Source organism: Symphalangus syndactylus, chromosome 1 (genome assembly GCF_028878055.3).
Source record: "Symphalangus syndactylus isolate Jambi chromosome 1, NHGRI_mSymSyn1-v2.1_pri, whole genome shotgun sequence".
Taxonomy (NCBI): domain Eukaryota; kingdom Metazoa; phylum Chordata; class Mammalia; order Primates; family Hylobatidae; genus Symphalangus; species Symphalangus syndactylus.
Genome location: NC_072423.2, coordinates 51,901,059 through 51,928,983, shown reverse-complemented (window position 1 = coordinate 51,928,983; position 27,925 = coordinate 51,901,059). Strand labels below are relative to the sequence as shown.

Sequence of the window (27,925 nt, the reverse complement as noted above, 5' to 3'; positions counted from 1 at the left end):
TAAAGTTCATTTATTTTCACAAGTAATAATCTTCTCTATCATTGGAAATAATCCTACATGGCCATTGGCTAAATGTTCATCTCTTGAGAACATTTCTAAGGGAATTCCTGCATTGGGTGAGGGTAGTTCCCCATCTCTTTGATCCCTCAAGTGCTCAGTGTCACTAAGCCTATTTGTCAAATAGTAAGCTTTATTAAGAGTGACCGTTTAATGATCTGCTTTGTAACACCACAAAGTAATAGAACTATTGGCAACACTTTAAGTCAATCTGAAGATATCGGTTTGAGTTGAGGAAATGCTAAATCCCCTAGTGAGGGACATTTGCTAATTCATCCTGAGTTTCACTGGGAAAGCACTTAATTGGCCTTCTAATATAATTGCTTCCAGGATAGTTCATTTGCTTGCTATTCTGTTTTACTCGAAAGGATTCACATAGCACATTTTATTAGTATATGACTGGTAAAGATAAAAGTTCAATACATGCCTTTATATCTGTTATGGACTATAAACATGGGCTTAGAAAAAACAAATATGTAGAAATGGAGAAAAGCAGACATTTATTAATAGTCTAATGTGTTCTACACACAGTCTAGAGATTAACTCATTCAAAGGAGGGTGGGAGGAATACTAGGAGCTCAGCTCTTGATGTAACAAGCAGCCCATCTGCAGGGCATTGAGATGAGACTGACCAAGCCTACGAGAGATTCTGTGGTAGAAAGTAGTGGGCAATGTCGTTAGGTAAGTAAGCTGGAAAGAACCTGCAGACGAGATTGGATTCTGAGCAGAGCTTTTAGACCTGATGTTCCGGGTATCAGGAGCCATGCTGGACTCCTAAGTGGAAGAGTGGAATAAGGAAAGTAGTTTAAGAATATAGGGAATGTGTTCCCTCTAAGTTAGGAAGGAACTGGAAGCCACAGTAAAAGAAAGGGTAGAGGTTGTTTTAGAAAGGCATCTCTTCCTCTGAGACTGACAGGAAGGATCACAAGAAAGTTGTTAGTAATAAAAATGAATACTTATGCAGCATTTACTGTGTGCCAGACAGTGTTTAAGTGCCTTAGGTATATTCACTCATTTATCCTTAAAACAGTCCTGTGAAATAAGTACTATTATTATCATCATCCCCATCTTCAAAGTGAGAAAATTGAAGCTCTAAAAGCAATTGGCCTAAGGGCACACAGAGAAGATGCTCAACAGTCAGTACATGGTCACCTAACAGCCACATTCTAATGACCAATAGCAATGCACTTTGAGTGCTTATTTGATGATAGTATCTATATCATCTAGCTGTTTCACTGTAGGTCACAGCTTGAGCACATTGTTCTCAGAAGTGGTGGACACAACAGGGATGACATTGTGTTTCTTGATCCATGATTATGGTTTACAACCTAATCTCCAATGTTAATTACATGCGTCTGCTCTTTTTCCCTAGAACCTGAGGAACTTGTCCTTGAATAGGACAGACCTGTTCAAGTCTTAAAGTTATATTTATATTCTAATAAAAATAAAATTAGGTGTAAGGATCATATCTGCAGTTGTTTTATTTGTAAACATTGTAAATTTCTTTCTGCACACATGGCATACCTTATGTGTCCTTTTTCCCTGCACTAGGGGCTCAAGATCTGGATCGCATCCGACTCTCTACCTACAGAACAGCATGCAAGCTTAGGTTTGTTCAGAAGAAATGCAATTGTAAGTATGCCAGTTGTTTGGACTAATAACCATCATGAATCCTATAGTTTACATTTGGTACTAAGTTTATTCAACTAGATTCTCTTACAAATATTGCTATATTGTTATATATATTTACACAACAATAAAAGGGGTATTATGATGCACAAATGATAGAGACGACTCTTAAGTAGTCTTGAAATCTGAAAATGCTTAAATACTAAAGCATATGAACTGTTTAGTTCATACTAAAAGGATGAACCTCTGGATACATATACAATATAATTCTGACCTTGGAATGGTTTAAATCTGGATAGATGTTTTTCTTCTTTTCTCTAACCTTGGTATCATAAATGCAGTGCCATCAAAATGGTTTCCAAGAACTTTATAAAATATCAAACATTAAATCCCCCTTATATTTGTATTTTCTTTTACAAGGACAGGAAAATATTTTAAAGCTTTTGGAAAACATTTAAGTTTTTTTCTGAAAGAACAAAATTAGCCCTTTGTGTCAGAGTTTTAACCACATTTGTGTATATCAGACAAAAATAAGAAAAGAGATAATACTTAAAGAAACAAAGGAACTTGCTCCAATTTTTTTTCAAATTAAAAAATGTAAGCAATAAGCTAGATCACTAGTCAGAATGAGCAGTCTTATTCTCTGCTGGGTCAACACTTCCATTGTATTACCATACCCATTTTCTCTTGGAAAAAAATATTGATTCGTAGTTCATGTGTAAGAACTTTTTTTCTTTTTAAAAAAGTTTACTTATAAAAAAAAGTCTCATTTTTTAATTAATATTGGATGAATTTTTAAAAATGAAAACCGTAATGTTCTCCTGATACATACACATAGTTCTACGATAACTGGCATGGTAATTAGACTCATGGTAAAGGTAGAAACCAGGCATCTCCACATGTCTACCCTCTCAGAGTCTCTAGCAGATGTTTTGTAGGGCCCTGGGCAGGCCACCTCAGCCCTAGGATTCTAGGCTTACAGCTAATCATGACTGTGAGGATGCAAAGTACGCATCTATTCCTCAAGTTTCTCATCTACGTCTTATTCCCCAGCCCCAGTGGCTAAAAATGGGGCTGAAGTTTGGGGAAGGAGGGGATGGAAGAAAAACACAAGTTGGTTGTCTTATTTTCATTTTCTGTTGCTTATAACAGAATACTTGAAACTTTGCAATTTATAAAGAAAAGGAATTTATTTCTTACAGTATGGTGGCTCAGAGGTCCAAGTCAAGGGGCTGCCTCTGGTGAAAGTCTGCTTACTAGTGGGACTCTCTGCAGAGTCTCAAGATGGTGCAGGGCACACATAGTAAGGAGGCTGAGCATGCTAACTCAGATCTGTCTTCCCCTACTTATAAGGCCATCAGCCTCACTCCTGTGATTACCTATTAATCCATGAGTGGAATAATCCATTCATGAGGGCAGAGCCCGCATGACCAATCACCTCTTAAAAGCCCCACCTCTCAACACTGCCTCACAGGGGGTTAAGTTTCAACCCGAGTTTTAGAAGAGACAAACATTCAAACCATAGCACCGGTCATACATCATATATGTGTTTTGACTCCTCACAGGAAGCTAAAGCAATCTAAAATGAGTAGTGAGAAAAGTATTACAGATGTTGAAATAATTTGTTGCTGTGTTTGTAGTCCTAACAAGTCAAGAAAAGCCATTTCCAGTGCTGGTGATAGGGGCCAAGGAAAATGTCCCCACAGAAGAAGTTTCCTCTTCCCCTTCAAACACATCACCCAGATTGCAAACAAAAGGAAGAATCTCCGTGTTTTCAGCAATTAAAAGAGATATGACTGTCCCACGTTCTTATCATGTGTTACCACTACAGTGGCCTCAAAATTGGGGGGGAAGGCAGAGGGTAAGTGGTAGGCGCTCTGTCCTCCTTAGAGCTTTGCCAAGTGGAGCCTTCCTTAGGCTCCTTTCAGGAGAGCTAGAGATTTCCAGTAAAAGACTACAAAATGGTAAGAAGGAACCCCCCCAAAAAAAAAGCAAAAAAGGAAACAAAGAAAAGAAAGAAAGGAAAAGGAAAAGGAAGGGAAAGGAAGGGAAGGGCTCAGGGAATCAGGGACTTGGCAACACTGCACTCAACATTAAGGTGGACACACTGTGTTGTCCCCACTCAACATTAAGGTGGACACACTGTGTTGTCCCCACTCAACATTAAGGTGGACACACTGTGTTGTCCCCACTCAACATTAAGGTGGACACACTGTGTTGTCCCCACTCAACATTAAGGTGGACACACTGTGTTGTCCCCACTCAACATTAAGGTGGACGCACTGTGTTGTCCCCACTCAACATTAAGGTGGACACACTGTGTTGTCCCCAGTTGTGGTCCACAGGCCTTATCCCATGCCTCCTGCTCTCTGAGGCAGGCCCTTTCTCATTCTTGGGCATTTCCTTTTCCTCTTTCTGTTCTTTTCTGATCCGCATCCTTATCCTGCACTCAGAATTGTCTTGGAATTTCTTGAAAAACAGTAGGGAAGATGTGAGGATGCTAATCCATCCCTGGATGAAAATAGAAGCTTATACCTGTCCAGTGGCCCTTCAGTGTATCCATTCATTGACCTCTTAATTCAGTAAGTGTATAATGAGCTCCTGCTACATGTTTGACATTGTGCTAGGTACCAAGGATAGTGTGATGATGAATGACATGCAATCCCTTCCTTCAAGTTGCTCAAAATCTAACTGAGCATGTGGGCTTTTAAGCAGATTTATAAAACCACGTAGAAAGATAATGATAGAAATATGTACGTCGTATGTGAGAGCTTCAGGGAGTCAGTGCCCTGACTTGTTGGGGGTGAGGGTCACTGGTAGGACTTTCCTAGAGAAGGAGATATCAGGAAAGTCTTATTTATTTTACAATGTACCTTATAAAATTCCTGTATTTCAGGATGAGAAAAGATATTACATTCTACAAAATTAGACAAAGTTAAGGCCCAAGAAAGAAAAACGAGCATATTTTGAATGCTTTGCTAAATTAAGGTTTTAAAAATTGTTTCTACCCTGATCAGAGGCATTAAATGCAAGTACTATATGTCTTTGCAGAGTTTTCCTTTCTAACAGCAAATACAACAATTGTGATATTCAGAGATATTTGTAAAATGCTTACATAATTGATCTTGGCTTACCTATCTTAATCAAAGTTGAAACCTTCCTTCTAGAAAGTTAGCCAACTAGAAGCAGCGATGTTTACATGACATAACATTAGTCAACATTGAATATATTCCCTGATTAGAGGAAAGTAATTTTAGTCTGCAATAAACCTAACCCACAATAAATTATGATACCTTATAATGGAGTTTTATCCTACAATAAAAGAAATAAGAAACAAAATGTAGGTAGCGTATTTGTAAGTGCATTTTTTTACTTGAAAGTGTCTTCTTATGTTTGGGCTGCTCTAACAAAAATACCATAAACTGGGTGGCTTATAAACAACATTTATTTCTCATAGTTCTGGAGGCTAGAAAATCCAAAATCAAGGCACTGCCAGATTTGGTATCTAGGGAGGGCAGCCTTCTGGTTCATAGGTGGCCCCTTCTCACTGTGTCCTCCCATGGTGGAAGAAGCAAGGCAGCCCTCTGGGGCTTTTTTTTTTTTTTTTTTTTTTTTGACAGAGTTTCGCTCTTGTTGCCCAGGCTGGAGTGCAATGGTGCAATCTCTGCTCACTGCAACCTTCGCCTCCCAGGTTCAAGAGATTCTCCTGCCTCAGCCTCCCGAGTAGCTGGAATTATAGGCATGCACCACCACGCCCAGCTAATTTTGTATTTTTAGTGCAGACAGGGTTTCACCATGTTGGTCAGGCTGGTCTGGAACTCCTGACCTCATGTGATCTGCCCACCTTGGCCTCCCAGAGTGCTGGGATTACAGGCGAGAGCCACCGCGCCTGGCCTGGGGCCTCTTTTATAAGGGCACTAATCCCCATCATGAAAGCTCTGCCCTCAAGTCCTGATCACCTGCTAAAAGGCCCCATCTGGTAATACCATCACATTAAGGGATTAAGTTTCAACATGAGAATTTGGTGGGGACACAAACATTCAAACAATAGCAGAAACTCATTATACTATTTACTTCGTAGAAATCAATGGATCTTAAATGAAAATAAATTGTTTACTTTTAGGTCCATACCTTATTTAAAATTTATTGCATATACTAACAAAACTAAGTTTTAAAACTACATGAAGGAGGAAAAAACAAAAACTGGCTCTTGTAAAACTATCACCTAGAAAAAAAATGAATATTGTCTGGATACAGCACAGACTGTGTAGGTTTTCAGAAGATTTCTTTTTTGTCTATTATCTAAATCCAAATTTCATAAATGTTGGTTAATTCCCTATAGTTCTTTCCCCACAGCCCTTGCCTACTTCGTTTATGATTTTCCATGTGGACAATTGGTTCCTATCACTGACATTCATGTTTATTTTCTTCTATTCAATTCCTAACATATGCTGAGAATAATCAGTTCCCGGGGTTCTAAAAGGACTCTGAACAAGAGGCCACTGTCACCCATGAACTAAGTGAGGCCCAGAATCTACTTTTTTATAGAGAATGAACTAATGGATTTTACAGATGAATATTTATAATCGATTCGATAACAGGGAACACTAACTTGTAACCCCAATTTTTAAAAACGCATACTCCCAAGAAGAATTACATTCTTTTTTTTTTTTTTTTTTTTGAGTGGGGTTTTGCTCTTTTTGCCCAGGCTAGAGTGCCATGGCATGATCTTGGCTCACTGCAAACTCTGCCTCCTGGATTCAAGTGATTCTTCTGCCTCAGCCTCCCAAGTAGCTGGGATTACAGGCATGCACCACCACGCCCGGCTAATTTTGTGTTTTTAGTAGAGACAGGGTTTCACCAGGTTGGCCAGGCCAGGTGGCATGAGCCACCGCACCCGGCCAAGAATTACATTCTTCTCATTGGTAGGCCAGCATTTTCTTAATGTACCCAATTATTGGATATTTAGCTTCAGTAAAAATGTGTAAATTCTTTTTCTCTCTTGTTATATATGTACTGATATAATATCCCTGATTTTGTCTCTTGGTCCACAAAAAGAATGTTGACCAATCCTTGCTATAAAAGACACTTGTAAGGCCAGGTGTGGTGGCTCACACCTGTATTCCCAGCACTTTGGGAGGCTGAGGCGGGTGGATCACAAGGTCAGGAGATCGAGACCATCCTGACTAACATGGTGATACCTTGTCTCTACTAAAAATACAAAAAATTAGCTAGGCATGGTGGCAGGCGCCTGTAGTCCCAGCTACTTGGGAGGCTGAGGCAGGAGAATGGCATGAACCTGGGGAGGTGGAGCTTGCAGTGAGCTGAGATTGTGCCACTGCACTCCAGCCTGGGTGATAGAGCGAGACTCCTTCTCAAAAACAAAAAGACACTTGTAAAAACCCACCTTTTTTTTTAAGTCAAAGGGTTCTCTTTTCCAAATCGCTTCTTCCCCTTACCATTCATCTTTGTACCCTGCCATACCTTCCCCATGATATAACTAGGACATTCTCTAACAGAATAAAAGAATGAGTGTTTCTAAAAAATTAGGGGACATCAAGTTGATTATTTTATATTCTAGGAGGAATGGAGCAGAACAAAGAATACAAATAATATTTTAAATAGTCCTTTCTAATCAATAGTCTTCTCTTTAGCTTCCAGATTTTTTGTTAACTTTCCACAAAAATTAATACCCCATAAACTCTTATAAGGATATATAAAATGGCATCATCTCAGCCTTTATTTTAGACAAATAGCTGTTTCTACTATAACATTATTTCCTTGGTCAGCATTGATGTGGTTAATGATCCAGATACCCTGTAATGTCAGCAGATCTTTTTTTTTTTTTCAGAAATTACTTTGGAGTCAATGAAATGCAGCCCTAAATTCATGAACAACAAAGGACAACAAGAGAAATAAATCAGAAATATCTAATCCCTCCTGTTTAACAGTAGGAACAAAATTAAGAAGGCAAGGGAATATTCTATCCTACACCCACAGCTAACATTGCACCATCTTTTAGTCCTATTGGTTACAGCCTGAATTTTCTTTCTGTTAATCATATCAACTAAAATTTAATTAAAATTTTGTTTAAAAGGCAAAGAGGAGAAAAGATCTATAATTATGGCTGGGCTGTCAGAGTTGCTCAACATACTCTTTTTCTAGTAATTGAAATATTTTAAAGGTATCCTTCATTCAGATATGTTAAGTTGGAACGCCTGCTTTTTCTATGTTACTGTCTCCAAATTTCTTTTCAAATTTCTTGTGAACCAAAAAAATGCAGTTACCATTTTACCTAAATGTTTCTCTATCACCATAAAAGTAATCCAAGTGAGTCCCATATAACTAGTTGGCCCTGAATCAATATTCTATGAATGAATGAATATGCTCCACTAGATTCATTTCTCACCAGTCAGATGACTAGAAGAACACTGGTCTTATGTGGCAGGAGTAGCCTTGAGCTATGTTTTTAGTAGTAAATACTAATATTCCACTCATTTTTCTTCCAGCTAGTGTATCAATATATTCCTCTTCCCTGCTTCATGTTTAAATATGTGGACTTTTAGCTGCCACTGTGAATTTTCTATTCTTGGGTAACAAATTACCATAAATTTAGCAGCTTAAAGAAGCACACATTTATTATCTTACAGTTTTTGTAGGTCAGAAATCCAGTGCAGCATGGCTGGATTTTCTGCTTAGCTTTACACTCAACTAAAATCAAAGTGTTGGTTGGGTCTGTGGTTCTCATGTTGGGGTCAGTGTTGTCTTCTAAGTGCATTCGTTGTGGGAAAGTGTTATTTTCTTGTGGTTGTAGGATTGGGGCCCCGTTTCCTTGCTGGCTGTCAGCTGGAGACTACCTTCAATTCCTAGAGCCTCCCTTATTCCTTGCCTCATGGCCCCTGTCAGCTGCTCAGGGCATGGGTGTTTGTGGCTTCTTCCAGCCCAGCTAGAGTGTCCTCTCTGACTTCCCCATTTATGACTTGCCAGAGAAGACTCTGCTTTTCAGTGACTCGCGTGTTTATATCAGGCCCACTCAGATGATATCCATGTTTTAAGGTCAGCTAATTTGGGATCATAATATCATCTGCAAAATCCCTTCACTGCAGCCCCTGGATTCATGTTGGAATAACTAGGAGAAAGTATGTGACATCACGCACCAGGAATCAACCACACTGCTCAAAACATAGACTCTTGTATTTATCAGATAACGATGTATAAAATCTTGGATGTAAAAATAAAGTTCAAAGTCAGAAACACAGGCAAGACATATAGAACTAGAGAAAGAAATGTATTTAAAAGAGAAGGATCAGAGGATTCTCCCTAGTCAAGGAGCCAGCAGGAAAAGCAGGAATATTCACAGTTGGGGAAATAAACTGCAGATGACTAACCCTTGGAGCACAATTATCTTTGTTTGTGTTGTTGCAAATGTTTTTACTACATATTTTCATTCCTGATGTTGAATCATTCTAGACACTTGTTTAGAATAAAGGAAGGTGCATTGTGCTAGAATGCAATGTTCCCAAAAATTCCCTGTGGGAAAGTTGGTGGTGGCAGTGGAATATAAACAAACCTATTAAAGATGCCTATGTAATAGGACAATGGAAAAACTGCTCCTCTCTGGCACCCTGGACCTATGGCAAAATTATTTCCCCTTAATCAGAGTAAACCTCTGGATGAGAAAAGCAATGATTTTAAAGTCCTGATGATTATGATATGGGTTTAATTAAAGCTGCTTCTTCCCTTCAATGGTTTTTAAGATCTTAAAAATCAGAGTTATGTTTCCTTGTTAGTAGACTTTTGTTTTAGAGAATGCCAGAAGCTTTGCTCAAACTGCTACCACTGCATAACCTGTGAGCTAAGCCACACCTGTAGTCTCATTTCCAGGCATCTGGATGTAACACACAGTGACTTCCTTCCCTTTCTTCTGCTTCTGCATTAGACATGAAAGCTGTGCCAACTAAGCACTTTTACTTTACAACTGAGGAAAAACCATCATCTTAAAATGCTCCTGTCAGTTGGGAAAGAGTGATGCATACAGAGGAATGCATTTCAAGCTTCCCAACCCTGTCTAACAGGTGCCAAGGCAAGATTCGGTGACCTTCCCTTGGTGGCCTGCAAAGCCCTGTTTCTGGGAAACTGCCTGCTTGGCTTGGAGCCAGTCAGCAGAGCGATGAAGGGATACCAGAAGGGGTTCTCCCACTGCCTGGCTCCCAGGATCTCAGGCCTCCGGCACACATTGTAAGAAAACAGAAGTCAGTCAGGAGGACAGGGATGGGAGAGCAGCTTCTCCCATGAAATCACACCTGAGATTCCATCTGAAAGTCACTCCTGATGTCACCTGGGTTCACTCCTCACTGAGGTTTTGTTAACATTCGTTGTTACTAGCAATCACTCATTTATGTATTCACTCCATAAATAGAGACTGAGCATTTACTGCATGCCAAGCATTATTCTAGATCATGGGGAGAACAGTGTGAGTACAAAGTGGACCATTCAGAAATTCATCCCTATTTGCATGTTCTCTTACTGAAACTTTACATAAATGCATATTTATTTTAGTATACTTCTTCGGCAATAAAAATTTCATTTTCAATATATCGCTCTCACCTGTTGAGTAAAGAAAACGAGAGATAGAAGTTGTTAATAGAAAATTGGAAGATTTATTCAGCGAATCCTTTTAAAAGAGAGGTTGCTCCCACAGGGTACCAAGATTCATCAAGTTTCTCAAGCCATAAATCTGGGCATCATCTTTGACCTCTTATCTCAATCCAGATTGAATCAATCATAAAAATCTCATCAGTTATACTTTCACATATCTCTCAAATCTATCCACATCTTTCTGTGCTGACTACAAATGCCTGGTCCAAAACATCTTTACCTGAATTACAATCTAAAATGGCTCCTAAAATTTCCTATCCCCTGAGCAATCCCATGCATAATCCCCAGGACGGGAATTTAGTGGAATTCACTCCTGTATTAGATTATGTTACGTTGCACAGTTGCGACAAACCTTAAAATAGGGGAATCACCTGGGTGGGCCTGAACTAATCACCTGAGCCCTTTAAAAGCAAAGAGTTAGCCAGGTGCGGTGGCTCATACCTGTAATCCCAGCACTTTGGGAGGCCGAGGCAGGCAGATCACAAGGTCAGGAGATCGAGACCATCCTGGCTAACACGGTGAAACCTCGTCTCTACTAAAAATACAAAAAATTAACCAGGCATGGTGGTGGGCGCCTGTAGTCCCAGCTACTCAGGAGGCTGAGGCAGGAGAATGGCGTGAACCCGGGAGGTGGAGCTTGCAGTGAGCCGAGATTGCGCCACTGCACTCCAGCCTGGGTGACAGAGCGAGTCTGGGTCTCAAAAAAAATAAAAAAATAAAAATAAAAGCAGAGAGTTTTATCTGGCAGCCGCAGAAGAGAAAATCAGACGTTTGAAGGGACAGATGAATTTGTCATGCCATTGCTGGCTTGAAGATGGAAAGTGCCACATGCTCAATCCCTAGAAGTTGGGAGACTCCTGGCTCACAGCCAGCAAGGGACAGGGACCTCAGTCCTATGATCACAAGAAACTGAACTGTGCTAACAAATGTCTTGAAAGTATTTTTTTCCTCAGAGCTTATAAAATAAAACTGAGTTCAGCCAACACCTTGATTTAATCTTGTGATACCCTGAGCAGGGAACCAGTCATGCCATACTTAACTTCTTAACTACAGAACTGTGAGTTAATAACAGTCTTGTTTTAAGATTATGAGTGGTTATTTGCCACACAGTCATAAAGAACTATACACAGTAAAGCATGGATCTGTGCTTTCTGCTATACACAGTAAAGCAGGGACCTGCACTCCAGTGACATCTATGAGAAAGAAGACTGCTCAGATATGTAAGAGCCACTGGGACATATGCCTTGTATAAAATTCAAAGCACGACTGAGACTGAGTAACCCTATAGGTTTAGAAGGGGAGTGGACACTTTGTTTTACACAACTGATGAAGTTCAGTGCTGTTTACCGAAAGCTTTTCCCTCATCAAGTTCCAAGTCCCTTATCATCATAGAGGGAGAAAAAGGAACCAAAGGCAGGATCTGGACAAGGAGCAGGATAACAAAGGTGGGAGAGAGAAGTCAAAAGTCAACCATTCTGAATAATGACACCCCCAAAACATCCTCCAAACACAGAGAAACCACACAGGGAAATAACACATGAGCATTTTCTTTTTGAGACAGAGTCTTGCTCTGTCGCCCAGGCTGGAGTGCAGTGGCGTGATCTCACTGCAGCCTCTGCCTCCTGGGTTCAAGCGATTTCACCTGCATCAGCCTCCTGAGTAGCTGGGACTACAGGCACTCGCCACCACACCTGACTAATCTTTTGTATTTTTAGTAGAGACGGGGTTTCACCATGTTAGCCGGGATGGTCTTGATCTCCTGACCTCATGATCTGCCCACCTCAGCCTCCCAAAGTGCTGGGATTACAGGCATAAGCCACCGTGCCTGGCCCACATGAATATTTGCTACCACAAAATGAATACAATCTCAAAGGGACATCTAAACCCAAACTAGATCTTGTCACTTCTCTGCTCAGATTCCTGCAGTGGCTCCCCACTTCCCTCATGGTAAAAGCATACTTCTGACAATGGCCCAGTTGGCTCTACAGGATCAAGTCTTTTTTTTGTTCTGCCCTCATCTTCTCCCACTCTCCTATCCAGTTACCCTGCTCCATCCACTGCTGGCCTCCTTACTTCACTGGGAACATACCAGGCATGTGTCCGCATAGGGCCTTAGCACTGGCTGTTCCCTTCACCTGGAACTCTCTTCCGGTAGCGAACTCAATGGCGGACCTCATCTTTCTCAATTCTTTGCTCACTTGTCATCTTCTCAGTGAGCTCTCTACCTTGGCAACCCCATTTAACACTCCAGTTCCCCTATCCGCCTTGTCCTATTGTTTGTGTTTTTCCTAAAGTATGTGTTACATTCTAATATACGCTATGCTATGTAATTTACTTAGTTGTTATGTTTATTACACCTTCCCAACTTGAGTGTAGGCTTCTTTGGGCAAAGATCAGTGTATGTCTTGTGTACTGACATATCCCCCATACCTGGAACGTTATAAGTTTTCAAAAAATACTTACTGAATAAGTAAACTAACCTTTTGAGACTACTGGGGAGAAGCTCTTGAACAAGAAAATGATGTCAAAGATAGTGTATGGTTCAGTACCTATTAATTTTAAATGAATAAAATACCACTGGTGGTCTACCTAGCGTGTTTACATTAAGTTGTATTTCAGAAATGAAAAATATTTATAGATGTCTTCTAGGTTTACCCCCAATGCTCAGTATTAGTCCATTTTCACAGTGTATTAGTTCGTTTTCACACTGCTATAAAGGACTTCCCTGAGACTCGGTAGTCTATAAAGGAAGGAGGTTTCATTGACTCGCAGTTCCATGGGGCTGGGGAGGCCTCAGGAAACTTACAATCATGGCAGAAGGTGAAGGAGAAGCAAGGACCTTCTTCACAAGGCAGCAGGAGAGAGAAGAGAGCAAGAGAAGAACTACCAAACACTTATAAAACCATCAGCTCTCAGGCGAACTCACTCACTATTATGAGAACAGCATGGGGGAAACTGCCCCCATGATCCAATCACCTCCCTCACTTGGCACATAGGGATTACAGATCCCTCTCTCCACATGTGGGAACTACAATTCAAGATGAGATTTGGGTGGGGACACAGAACCAAACCACATCAACCGCTAAGTCTGTTTTCCTCTTAAGTGACCTGAACTTTGACTTTTCTTGCCATAAGGCTTCTAAAATCTCAACCCTCATCATTGTGTTAGTGAGGGAACTGCAGTAGCTTTAAGAAGCCTAGCTATTGAACCTATGACTAGAAGGCCATGTGACAAAACCCCTTACAGAGAAAGCCCTGTGGATTTGTGAGGTTTCACAGGGACAGAAGAATCTTGCAGCAGATTGAGGTTTTCTCTTCCTAAGTTATTTGGGAGACCTCAGAATTCACTGGAACTTAAGAGCATCATTCTAAAGCTTGATACATAGAAGCTCCTACAGGAGATGGGGAGGGATGATTACATTAAACCTTAAAAATATAAATATTTTTTAAAAAGCCAATTTACTATCCAAACAACAACAGCTAATGTATTCAGGCAAAAGACTTTTAAAAAGACAATTGCATTTTTTATTACATTAAGTGCAATGTAGAGTAGCACCAATTGTCTCCACTTCACTCTTTTTATAGCATATTTTATCTTTTTCTAGTTAAATGTATTCAGTGCTTTTTTAAAAGGTTGTTAAAATGTACATAACATTTTAGCCATTTAAGTGTACAGTTCAGTGGCATTGAATACATTCACAATGTTGTTCAAGCATCATCACTATCAATTTCCAAAATTTTTTCATCATCCCAAACAAAAATTCTGTACTCATTAATTTTTTTAATATCCTGGAAATGTTGTCTCAGCCATTCTTTTCAGTGATGGCCACCACATAGACTAACCTCTGGGGTATAGACTAAAATAGCTAAAAGTCAAGCACGTGGTTAAGTGACCTTCATGGTACCCCTAAAAAATGTTCGTGAAAATAAAATTACAAAACAATCCTATTTGTCAATGACTCATAAAATAAAAGCATATATTCTATAGGGAAAGTTTTTTCTTTCTTTTCTTTTCTTTTTTTTTTTTTTTTTTTTTTTTTTTGAGACAGAGTCTCGCTCTGTAGCCCTGGCAGGGGTGCAGTGGGGTGATCTTGGCTCACTGCAAGCTCCGCCTCCTGGGTTCATACTATTCTCTTGCCTCAGCCTCCCGAGTAGCTGGGAGTACAGGCGCCCGCCACCATGCCCAGCTGATTTTTGTGTGTGTGTGTATTTTTAATAGAGACGGGGTTTCACCGTGTTAGCGGGAAAGTTTTTTTTTTTTTGAGACAGAGTCTCGCTCTGTCTTCCAGGCTGGAGTGCAGTGGCGCCATCTCGGCTCACTGCAACCTCTGCCTCCCTGCAACCTCTGCCTCCCGGGTTCACGCCATTCTCCTGCCTCAGCCTCCCCAGTAGCTGGAACTACAGGCGCCCACCACCACGCCCGGCTAATTTTTTGTATTTTTAGTAGAGACAGGGTTCACCGTGTTAGCCAGGATGGTCTCGATTTCCTGACCTCATGATCCGCCCGCCTCGGCCTCTCAAAGTGCTGGGATTACAGGCGTGAGCCACCGCACCCGGCCCCATTAGCGGGAAAGTATTTTTAAAAATCATTCTGCGAATATGTATGGATCACCTTCCATGTGCCAGGTGCTCTGTAGACAGAACAGTAAACAAAACAGAAAAAACATTCATGGAGCTTGCATTCTAGCAAACAATACAACAATTTCAGATAGGAGCAAGTAATCTGAGGAAAACAAGACAGGATAAGAATTGTTTTGTGTCTTATCACTGTTTACATCCTCCACAGTGTCTAGCACACAGAATGCGTCTGACCCATAGTCATGTGCAGATGGGCTCATAAAATGACTGTTGAGTAATGACTCTATGCATGACATCTTACTGAGTACCTTGCGGGACATGGAGATTATTCAGACTTGGAGCTTCACTTCAAGCTCCTTGTAAATGATCATAAGAAACCGGATATGCACATTCTAGAGGTAGCTATTTGATATTTAGCTTTTTCCTTGGCCTAAACCCAGTTTTAATTTCATTTTTCTTTCCATTACTCTAATTTCCCAGGCCCTTTCCAAAATCTTTGCTTAGCATGGTCTGTACAACTTACTTTAGCATCTTCAAAATGTTCAGCAGTAGCAAGAAATCTAAAAGCCTGGATTATCCAATAAAGGATTCTCCCTTTCTTCCCTTTTCAAAGTCCCCTCCCCCAGTAATAACAACAACAATCCATCCTCAGGAACAGTTAGAGGTGTGTCAATCAGATAATGTTGGTTCTTGGCACTATCTTTGCATTTAAAAGGGAAAAAATTTAACTGAGGCAGCATAAGAAGAAAAATGCAATGAGATTTTTCCATTAGTTTAAATTATTCTAGATAGTAATATTCCTTAGTATACAAATTTAGTAGTAGGATAACATCAAGTTTACAATCTAACGAATGTGTTCTATTTATTATAATGCTTCTCATTTTGTAGACTGGTAGTATCAAACAGTGGATAGTGGATCTACTATCAAATAGTAATTCCCCTCTCATACTTTGCTGCATAAACTGGTATCTGCCTTATCAATCTCATGAGCCAAATGTCATTTTCTGAAGGAAAAAGGGGTTACTTATAATTATGGTAGTTACAAAATCAAGTGTATATATATATATAACATATTTAAATAAATTGTCTGTAGCTATTTTTTTTTTTTTTTTTTTTGAGACGGAGTCTCGCTCTGTCGCCCAGGCTGGAGTGTGCAGTGGCACAATCTCGGCTCACTGCAAGCTCCGCCTCCCGGGTTCACGCCATTCTCCTGCCTCAGCCTCTCCAAGTAGCTGGGACTACAGGCGCCCGCCACCACACCCGGCTAATTTTTTGTATTTTTAGTAGAGACAGGGTTTCACCGTGGTCTCGATCTCCTGACCTCGTGATCCGCCCGCCTCGGCCTCCCAAAGTGCTGGGATTACAAGCGTGAGCCACCGCGCCCGGCCGTCTGTAGCTATTTTTAACCATTGATGGTGTTGGGCTAGGACTTCTGCTTTATCTCCTTGTATATCAGAAATTATAAAGTTCTATTTGTTCAAGGTGAGGAGAGCATAGTACAAAAGATATTAAGTGGCTTCCCTTGGGTAAATACCAGAAAAATCATGTAATTAAAGAGCCTTACTTCTAACTTCCCAATATTATCCAACTGTTATAGTAGACAGTCAGTGTCCTACAATGCCTGTCAAGCCTTGTCACCAAAAAACACTGGAACATTGAGAAAAGCATGTGGACCAGCAAACCTGCTATAAAACTGATAGTAATGGCACCAGCCCTAAGCAGCTTACTTTCTCAGAAAAATAATCAGCCTTTTTGATATAATCAAGTATGATGCATTTTATCTTTCAATTTAAACGGTACCAAATAAAAAACAGTGATATTATATTGCAGAGAAAAAAACTGAGAAAAATTTATATAACTAAACAAGAATCAGAATCTGCTTCAAACATGGTCATAATCATCATTTTCTTCTAATTTATTGTTCTGGGAGGATTCAACCAGGAATAGACAGAGACTTTATTAGGACCAGTGCTTAGTCTGTTTCCCCAGGAAGCAGACCTCAGGACAAAACTTGCATGGAAGCAGCTCACTGGGATAGTGAACCCAGAACAAACTGAAACCAGGAAGGGAGGAAAGCTGATAGACAGTGCAGGAATTTCCAAGAAACCTTGTCCAGTGCACTCCAGAACTGTCCATTCAGGAGACAAAAGGAGAGAGTTCTAATCTAGGTGCTCTGTCCTGCATTGGTCAATGGTTGCCTACAGGAGTTAATATCCTCATGCTTCTAGGTTGCACATGTGTGAGTGGTAGCTAGGTTCCAGGTGTTTGTACTGAGACATCAGAGGTATGCAGAAAGAGCCTGAGGCCAACCCTTGTCCAGTTGCAGCTGCATCAACCTGGTTAAAATCTGTGTGGTACCAGTCACGTGTGCAGGGGCAGGAGAAAGAGGCAGGGCCAAGAGGATTTCAAAAGGTACACAAGAGGGGTCTGAAATATCACTCACTTAATTTTCATTATTCAGGGTTCTTCATCACTATTTTTCATTGGCTTTCTTAAAAATTTTGTTTTAATTGAAAAAGAGTAGTATACATTAATATGTATGGAGTACAATATGATGTTATGATAAGGTAGACATTGTGTAATCATTAAAACAGGCTAATTGACATATACATCTACCTTACATACTTATCATTTCTTTGTGATTAGAGCATTTAAAATCTAATCTTTTAGCGATTTTGAAATATACATTATTAACTTTAGTCACCATGCTGTGCAATAGATCACTAAAACTTATCCCATTGGACTTTAAAGTTTTTTTAACAAAAGATACACTCCTCATGTTCTTTATACTATATTGATTTATGTATGACCTCACTCAGGATACCTATAAATGACCTGTACTGCTGATGAACCACCTAGAGATCTCTTCATCCCAAATTCTAGTCCTATTTCCCAAGCAATTTTCTATGCACTAGGGAGCTGAGCCACAGCTATTTTCTGAATGAATGAATTAATAAATAAATAAATAATGTAGATTTTCTGTTATTTATTTGTATTTATTCTCATTGCACAGAGAATTGTATAGATATAGATATATAACACAGAATGAATGAAGTAAAACTAATACAGTTGCTACTTACTTTTTTCAATGGCCAGATGTACTTTGTCTGTTTGAGTTTATGTTGGCCAGATGGGCACATAATTCAGAGTCAGTGAGTTCAAAAGTTCTAAAGGACAAATAGGAGACAGTTCCTCATGGCTGCCAGCCCTATCAATGCTCTTTCAGAATGTGGCCTCTGGCTTCTAGGATTCTGGCCACAGCTCAAGTTACTACATAAGAAATAAGAAAGGTTCTGTGGAAAACTATGCCCAGTAAAGCCTTGTGGAGCTTTCTTAGAACACTGAGGTAAAGGAAAAGCTTCTAAGGATTATATATAATGCCGGGCATCCAGTAGGTGCCCTACTCTATTCCACTCACTAAGCATTATTGAGAACCCAGTTTGAACGAGGTATTATGCAAAGAGTTGAGAGGAATGCAAAGATTAACAAAACATAGCCCATGTCTTCAAGATGCTAGCATGTAGTTCTGTGGTTTTTAAGTTTACTCCCATGTATATTTTGGAGAAATTGATGAAAGCCATGGACCTATGTTTCAAAACATACATGACCCTAAGCATAAAATTTAGCCCGTAATTTTATATTTAGCTCATGATTTCACATGAATTGGAATTTATAATTCCAATTATGGAATAATATAAAAATTTCAGGAAAAAACTTGTCTATTAATAACTATGGAAAATGTGTAGTGTCATAAATGGTCCAATAGGTATGTGAAGGGCTCTGGGAGCAACAAAAGGGAGAAAGTAATCCTACCTGAGGGTATCAGAATGAGCATCCTCAGGGACATGGCATGTGTGTGCTACCTTGAGGGATGGTGATTGTAGGGCACACCTGGTGGAGGGAGCAGGCTGAGTAAAGGCACATACAAGAAAGCCAAGGGAATGTTCTGGAATTTAAGAAGTCCAGTGTGGCTAGAGCATAGGACTCTTGGAAGAAGCTGGAGAATAGTGGGAGATGGGACTACAGACTAGTAGACTGAGGTCCAGACACTGATTTTCATGCTTAGCCTGTTGCGTTTTACTCAATAGGCAATGGAGAATAGCATGACCAGAGCAGAACCTTATAATATTTCTTAGGATAGATAGAAAGAGACAGAAAGTTGAGGTGAGTAGTAGGCTTGCTTCTAAGTAGCAGGCTTTTACAAGTCTAGATTAGGGCACTAGAATGTAGGGAATGGTAAGACGACATTAAAGATGTGAGGTCTAAAAGCCCTTTATAAAATGACTATCCACAGGAGAAATAAGATACAAGATTTTCTTGCTTCTAAAGTGATTAATATTCTGAATAAAGTTAAACACTGTCAATGAGAAATTAGTTATCATTCAGATCTGTCTTTTCATTTACCTTCTCTTATTATTTTTATAATCCTTGGTATAATACTTTAAAACTAATTGGCTTAATAAATGCTTGTTCAATTGAATGTTTTAAGATTTAATTTATAGTATGACAGCTATTGAGTCAACAATTTTCAAACCTCATTTTGAATAATGATTCTGGTCTACAGACACAATTTAAGGAATACTGAATACCTTTTCCTAATAGGCAATGGATGTACTACCAGGGTCTGTGAAGACTGGCATGATATTCAATTTGATTTTACGCCAAAAATATGTTGTAGACCTTTTCATGAAGGTTTATTACATCACCTTAACCAGGAAATTAAAGTGAAACTAAAATGTTATCTCTGTAAGATATGATGCTTCTCTCTAAGGATCCTTAGCAAAGAGAACTGCCTTGGAGACAAAAGCTTGCTTTCAGAGCCAGAAAGACGTTGAGATTGGAAGCATAAAAAAGCGTGGTGAGCTACTCAGCTGTTGTTTGGGTTCACATTTTATAAAGGTATAGCTCATGCTCACTAATGGAAAACAAATCTGAAGATTGTGCCTTTAGTAACATTTTATTTCTGATTTCAATGTTTGGTTAATATGGGTGATGGCTAATAGCTTCAGTGTAATCACATAAAAATATATCTATTGACCCTGGCAAAGCACACCATTTAACTGAGTCCTTCTTCCCTAAAAGATTTTTAAATACTATTTTCTCATGATAAGAGGCCTGAACAAGGGCATAAATATAAATTATTTATTTTAGAGCTCTTAACTACTAGGTAATTTGCACCTGGCTTTCTTGGCCACAGTGCTCCCAGGAAATTCCTCTGAATCAAAGGAGCATCAGTTTTCTATTCTTCCTGTCTCTTGTCTAACTCCATTCTTTAAGTTGTGCTCCATAGCAGTGGTTCTCAAACTTTATTGTCTAACAAAATCATCTAAGAAGCTGATTATACCTAGGGATGCCCTGGCCACAGTCAAGACCTATGGAATCAGACTCGATAGTTTGAGACCCACTCATGGCTCTAAAGAACAGCCCTGGTTTCCACCACCACAATTCTTAGCTTTAGATAGGGCTCTGAATTAGCTCACATAGTAGTCTGAAAATGAAATTAAACATTTAACTTTATGAGATTCAAATCTTTAATAAAATATAAAAACAAAGATATTCCCTCCTTGAAAAATTAAGAGTGTTATATACTGGGCAATAGAAATGAATAGTTATAGACCCTGCTTTCCTCTAAGCTCCAACACAAATTTCTCTGGCTCTAGGTCAATACAAAATCTAAATGCACCATCATCGTTCTTTGCTCTGTGCCACTGTTCACTGAACCCACTTCTTCCTGGAGTATCTTTCCCTCCTTATCTCCATCTATGCACCTTCTGCTGCGTTTTAGGAGTCAACTTGAGCCTTACCTCCTCTTCCAAATCTTTACATAGTTTCCAGCCCACAAAGCATTCCTGTATTTTGAGCTCCTGTAGGACTTTTCTTTTTAATCTGTGCTATGGATGTGAGCTTTGGATAACACAGTGTCTTGTGGTGATCTTCAGTTAGGTCATCTGAGTGTGTCTCTCCCCATAAGACTTACAATCTTTTTTATAGTCAGGCTCTCATATTTTGTTATATCACCAATAACATCAACCATAATGCATTGTAGAGCCTTTAAAATGCTGGTTGGATTTAATTTCTTTGAAACTATTATGGAATCTAGCTGCTTGTTCCATTTCCCAACTCTGTGTGTATATGCATATGGCAGTCTTTCTCCATATGTTACAGCCTGCATGTGTGATTGATGCATGGCAACTAGTGATACACTGAAATATTCTTTTTTTTTTTTTTTTTTTTTGAGACGGAGTCTTGCTCTGTCGCCCAGGCTGGAGTGCAGTGGTGCGATCTCGGCCCGGGTTCACACCATTCTCCTGCCTCAGCCTCCCAAGTAGCTGAGACTACAGGTGCCTGCCACCACGCCCGGCTAATTTTTGTATTTTTGGTAGAGACAGGGTTTCACCGTGTCAGCCAGGATGGTCTCAATCTCCTGACCTCATGATCCGCCTGCCTCAGCCTCCCAAAGTGCCGGGATTACAGGCGTGAGCCACCACACCAGCCCCTGAAATATTTGATTTGAAATTGAACTAAACTCGTAATCACTGTGATACAGTCTCCCATGGATTTATAACATCATTTCATCCATTAAAGGGAAAACAAACCTCAAGTTATAGAAGAAAGCTCACATTAAGGGACAAATATCTTTATAACTGACAGAGTGAGGCAAAGAATTGAAAGAATTTTTGTGAGTGGAAAATTGTTATAATTCTACCTGAATATGACAGTAAATTTTAATGCCTCTCTGTTTGCTCTCAAAAATAAGAATAATGCCTAAAATTTATATAGTACTTTATATTTTACTGTTTTCCCATGTACATTTTCATTGTTCCTCAGAACACAGTCTGAAAGGATATTATTATTCCCATTGTACAAATGAAGAAACACTTGAATCCCAGTCTCTCAGTTCATGTTTCTCTATAAGAGAAAATAGATAATATGTATATATAAATATCAAATCCCATTGTATACCTCTGAATAGATACAATTTTTGTATGCCAATTGAATATTTTGAAATCTAAAAGGAGAGAAAATAGATTATTATTGCATGCTCAATGCAGTTATTTAATATCTCTATCTCCTCCTTCTCTGACACACACGTACGTTCTGTGTGATTAGGGACCTGTCTATTTTGTACACTCCAATTCTAGAAACCAGAACAGCACTGCAACACAATAAGGACTGAATAAACACTTATTTATGAGGGAAGTTATAAGACTAAGATGGAAGACTACAAAATGCAGCCAGTGAGCAGCTTAGGGTAATGAGTCTCAGGAACCTAGTGTCACTCCTGACATTCTCAAGGGGCTAAGTTCCTCTCCCCACCTCCTCACACCCCAGTTCTGTGAAGCCTGGCCCACATGTGAGCTCCTTAAAAGCATTTTTACTTAAAGTCTACTTGGTGCTTAGAATACTGAATGAAACTTTCCATTTGAGAGTTGTCGTAGGAACAAGACAATGCTTGTATGCGTGTTCATCTGTTCATTCTAAGGACATTGGAACTTTGTTTGATAACTAAAAGAATGAATCTCCATAATTAACTTTTCTACAAGCTAGCAAACGTATTTTAAGAATCTGCTATATGAAAGAACACAATTTGGCACTTCAAACCCGGTGTGTAAACTAATCAGAAATATTACCTGAACTTTGTTCTTGTACTCTGAAGAGGGTAATTGCAATGGAAATTCATGCCGGGAATATTGCACTGAAGGTCAGGAAATTTACATCTAGGGAGGGGAGAACTGGATGCATTTTCAGGAGAAACAATTTATCTTTGTTGCTATGGGGATTCCTGCATATATCTGCATATCTCAAAGAGGGGAAAACAAGTCATAACAGAAACCTCAGACACCAGTCGCCCTCACTTTAAGCACGGAGGGCAGGGTGGAGATTGAGGGAGCATGTGCATGGATATACACACACACACACACACACACAACCACAACCACAACCACACACAACACTGTCTACACACAAGAGGATATATGTATTCCCAATAGCAGATCAACAGATTATACCCAATTTCCAGCATAACTACAATTTCCTTTTCTCCTAATTAAAGCACATGATAATGCAATGAGTGACCTTCTTAGGGATTAAGCCTAAACCCCTCTAAAATAATATGTATATACATCCTTATACAAATCACTCTTAAACTGCATAAATTAATTTATGGTAATCAGCTTCTTGCAATACACCTCACAACCTATGAAGACGTATCAGGCTGTCTTGATGCCAAAGTACTGAGAACTACTGACTTCGAGAAGCGCTTCTTATACTTAAATGTGAATACAAACTGCCTAGATATGTTAAAATGCAGATTACGATTTTCTAGGTCTGTGTGGGAGCCTAAGAGATGCAGCATTTCTAAATAGCCTGTGTTTTGTCACTACAAGTGTGATGTTGGACCACCAGTATCACCAGGAATCCATTTTACAACCTTGCAGGTGATTCCATTGTGAAGCCACAGTTGAGGAACATTATTCCATAATGACTAAAGCTAAGTCACTATAATTGTCTTCTGACCTTTCTCAGCTGCAAGCCCTTTGAAAACCTTCTAAAAGTTTATAATCAGTGGTTGTCAGAATCACCTGAGAGTTTTGTCAAACTCCTTTTCCACTGTTTTATATTTTGGACTCAGGAGGTGGTAGAGTCTGGGTTTGAGAATTTTGAGATCATCAAATGCTTTAGAAAAAGAACATCATGCTTAGATTCAGAGACTTGGACCCAGCCTCAGGGATTCAAGAAAGGCTGGCCCTGGACTAAATCATAAAATAGACTAAATCTTGAAGTTGTCTTTTTGATATTTTTCTCCCCCATGTTTTATCCAACTTACATGATTCTACTATTTCTAATAAAGTTTATGACATCAGCCATCTCTATCTAGGTATAACTAGGTTTGTCATTTTAGCACTTTTCCCACGGATGCTTGGATTTAAGTCATCTCTGTGAATGAAGGACTCCATCTCCCATTAAAATAGTGCAAGATGTCAGAAAACACATTAAAAATATCTCTCGAGATAAACAAATTCTCCTTTACCCATCTGCAACTCTCCCCACAACACCCTAACCTAGCCCTTTTCTACCTGAGATTGCCTGAATTTATAGAAAACCACTGAAGCTTTGTCTGTTTCCATTTATGTATATAAAGACAAATCTTAGGTCTTAATAATTAATGCCTGAAATCAACACTATTACCATTACTTTTAAGATTCCATGAAGAACTAAATATTAGGTTAAGAATGCATTTTGTCTGTTCTCGATGTGGTTATTGTTAACTAAGGAATTTCATTATACAAACGGTTGCCTTTCCTAGTATATTAATATAAAATATACACAATTGTATAGATGAGGGAATTCCTCCTATCTCCTGTGCCTGGTAGCAGGTGCTCTATTATGGACGACTGAAGTTTGATAGCTATTTAGTAAAATACGCGCAGTGCCATCTAGTGGTTCATAATCATTATTGCACAACCTAAATGTCATCTAAAATGATTTAACTAGCACAACAGTAAGCAACATATTTATACAACTGTCAGACCTTTAAAACAGACTTCTTAATAACTTCCTAATGAATCTCAACTTAGCATTTCTCAGTGTCACTATTTAAATCAACAAAAGGCTTATGCTACTTAAATTTCTCAATAACTAATGTATACTGAATGCTTATTATAAGCACTATGTGAAGTGCTTTATGTGAAGTATCTCATTTGACCCCCCCAAAACAACCGAGTAGTAGAGAAAATAGTATTGTCCTCATTTTACAGGCGAGGAAACTGAAACCTAAGGAAGTTAAATGACTTGCCCAAGGTCATAGGGACAGTCAGTAGGGGAACCCAGCCACTGCCCCGGTTCCTGCACCTTCTGCACTATGATTACACCTCCCAAGGTAGTCGCCAATGAAATAAAGTTTCCATGAAACCTTTATGAAAGATAGCCTCCTCACCAGGTTTCTAATGACCCGATGTGGTAAAATCAACTTAAACTCCACTAACTCAAAATTTGTGACAACTAAACTGACCAAGTGTCTGCTTTTGTGGCTGCAGTGCACTTTGTGATTCTTTTACTTCACCCACATAATATGTCATCAAGATTATGGGTTGATTAATTTATTGAAATTGGGATACTTGGCTAAAATTTAGTTTTGGACTCACAGATCTTATGAATTAATAATAGAATAGTGTGGCTTTAGATCAGAGTGTATTTAGTTATTTTAATACAAATAGCTCATTTCTTGAGTACCTATTATGTAAATACATGTTCTCTTCTAATCTCACTATAACTGCCTCTGGAGGGAATCCATTTCCTAATTTATAAAAAATGAATAATACAATGTATAAACAAAATATTATTACATTTTATTTTTATTAATAAAATTTGCCCAGTTTTGCAGTTATTTCCGGAGCCAGGAACGAAACCTTAATCTTTGTGGCTGCAAAATCTGAATTCTTTCCACTATGCCACCGCTGGAAAATAAGGGGTACAATGTGCGTGACTGCAGTTTTTTCTGCATAGTACCACCTTGTAAACAAAAATACTGCCATCCCTTATTGGAACTAAAACAATATGCTCCAACTACTTCCCACTGTGTGCCTGTCCATCTCCACTCCTTTCTTCCCTTAAAGTCAGAAATGACATTTTTAAGCTGCATTCCTGATCATGTTGCTGTCCTATTTAAAACCCATGTCTTCATACTCAGCATAAAAAGCCTAATCCTTATCGTAGTTATGGTGCTCCTGCAACCTTATCTTGTTCTCCTGGCCCCATCAAGACCATATCATAATCCCATTTTATACCTAGCATGCTATACGTCACAGTATGTCACTATTTCTGATCACCCGTTTGTGTGATTATGTGAGTCATGTCTGTATTCCCACCAGACTGTTAGCTCCCATAGGCAGGAACCACATCTATATTGTTTGTATTGAGTCCTCACAATCTACCATAGTGTTTGCATATAATTATGAAAACTAGTTTTACTTAAATCATTTAAAATTATCTATTCTCACAGTTAGCCAGAATTATTTTATTTTTCATGAAATATTTTTCTTTTACGTTTCCTTGTATTAGGACCTTGAATATGTAAGCACAGAAATGCGGCATATTTATGTTTAATAACTTTCATGTAATTTCTAGATATTTGTTTACAATAATAAACAATTATTATCTCCTACATGACATGCCCTATTCCAAGTGTTTTACAGGCATTATTTTATTCAGTTGTCATAGTAATCATTCGAAGTAGATGCTATTTTCAGTTCCACTTTTCTAACATGAAGATTCAGAGAAGTTAAGTAATTAGACTGACAGTATACCTAGGATTCAAACCAGTGTCTCTATGATTCTTCATGACTATGCCTCATTGCGTTTTAGAAAGCAAATGCATCCTTAGAAAACCCTGTTTCACTGTTGAGTCATTTCTTTGTCATTCTTTCATTTAGTCAAAAGACATTTACCAAGTTCCTATGTGTAAGGCAGTGTGAGGGACACTAGGGGTGTGAACAGTTATCACAATAGACAGTCTCGTCCTGTGCCACATGCAACACAGAATGGGAAACAGACAACCTATTGATCCACACAAGAGTGCCCACTACATGCTGTGATGGGGAAGGACAGAGCTCTAAGGTGGTGCATGCAAGGGGTATGAAACCTGGAGACAGGGTTTCTGATCCAGCCCAGAAAGATATCCTTGAGGAAGTGATGTTGACGCCAAGGTATAGTAGATGAGATGTAGATGAGAAGTACACAGGGGCTAGATGAAAAAAGAAAAGAAAGAAAAAAAAATGCAATCCTTGTTTAGATTTCAAATTAATGGGAAGTTATTAAAGGACTTTAAGCAGCATACAATTTTTTTTTTTTTTTTTTTTTTTTTTTTTTTGAGACAGAGTGTCTCTCTGTTGCCCAGGTTGGAGTGCAGTGGCACAATCTCAGCTCACTGCAAGCTCTGCCTCCCAGGTTCACGCCATTCTCCAAGCAGCATACAATTTTAAGCAGCATACAAGTGATATGTCAAATTACAGTTTAGAAATCACACTCTGGCTGCAGTGAGTAGAAAGGGAGTACAGAAAGAATGAAGAAAGAACGGACTCGGCCAAACAGTAAGCGTGATAGCATTGGGTAACGAAATTGGGTGGTGGCAATAAAGGTTCATAGAAATGGTGGGATTACAGTGATGTTTAGGAGATATACAGTCCATAGGACTAGTCATTGATAGAACCCAGAAATTAAATCTCCCTGGAGGGAGAATAGGCAGCGGGAGGATGGTGGCATTCACCAAGGAAGGGAATCCCAGAGCGGGCAAAGGGAGAGATGAGTATGGGCTGCTCACGCTGAGGCTGAAGTACCTAAAGAACCCTTATGTGGGCATGCATATGTGGGAACCCTTATGTGGGCCACACCTGTGGTCACTCCCATGGGCCTGGATAATTCCACCACTGGGAATTCTAAAAGAGTTTCCTATTCCTTGCAATGGCTCATCGAGAGAAACTTAAGCATCCAGATTCCTTCCCTCTGCCAACAGCCATTTAGCTTTCTTGACATATACCCATCTCCCTCCCATGCTCAAGTTCCCAGTCCATGCTTCTGTCCCCACATGCCTGTTCCACATCATCCACAACCAGGAACTGGGTGAGAATAGGTCACAGGAACCAAGCAAGATGACAGGCTGGATGTCATCAGCACTGCTCTCTTTGCATCCTGCACCCAGACACATCCTGATGTCTAGATCCAGATGATTCACAGATCAAATCTATAGGGAGTAATTAGAGGAATCCCGGCTCTTCCCAACTAGAATTTAAATAAATAAATAAATTTTGTTTATAAATGCCATTTCCCTGGGAGTGTTTTGCTTGCTAGATTGAAGAGTTGGATAAATAACGCCAAGAAATACAAGTAATTTCCTTGTTGATTAATTCTTGATATACAGAAAAGTTTACAAATTTGAAATCACTTAAATCTGAATTTTTCCAAAACTAATAAATATTTAAGTATTTTAGTTGGTATGTGATTTGTA

General features: G+C 39.2%; 1 protein-coding gene across 26 annotated transcripts in view; it reads left to right on the top strand.

Moving 5' to 3' along the window:
- The window catches only part of DTNA (dystrobrevin alpha), a 396,395-nt gene that overhangs the window by 269,024 nt on the left and 99,446 nt on the right, over positions 1-27,925 (top strand). For all 26 annotated transcript variants that reach the window (XM_055234704.2, XM_055234694.2, XM_055234643.2 and 23 more), the window contains one exon: positions 1,609-1,689. In XM_055234704.2, coding sequence (XP_055090679.1) covers positions 1,609-1,689 — 81 coding nt within the window. The remainder of the gene's footprint in view (positions 1-1,608; positions 1,690-27,925) is intronic.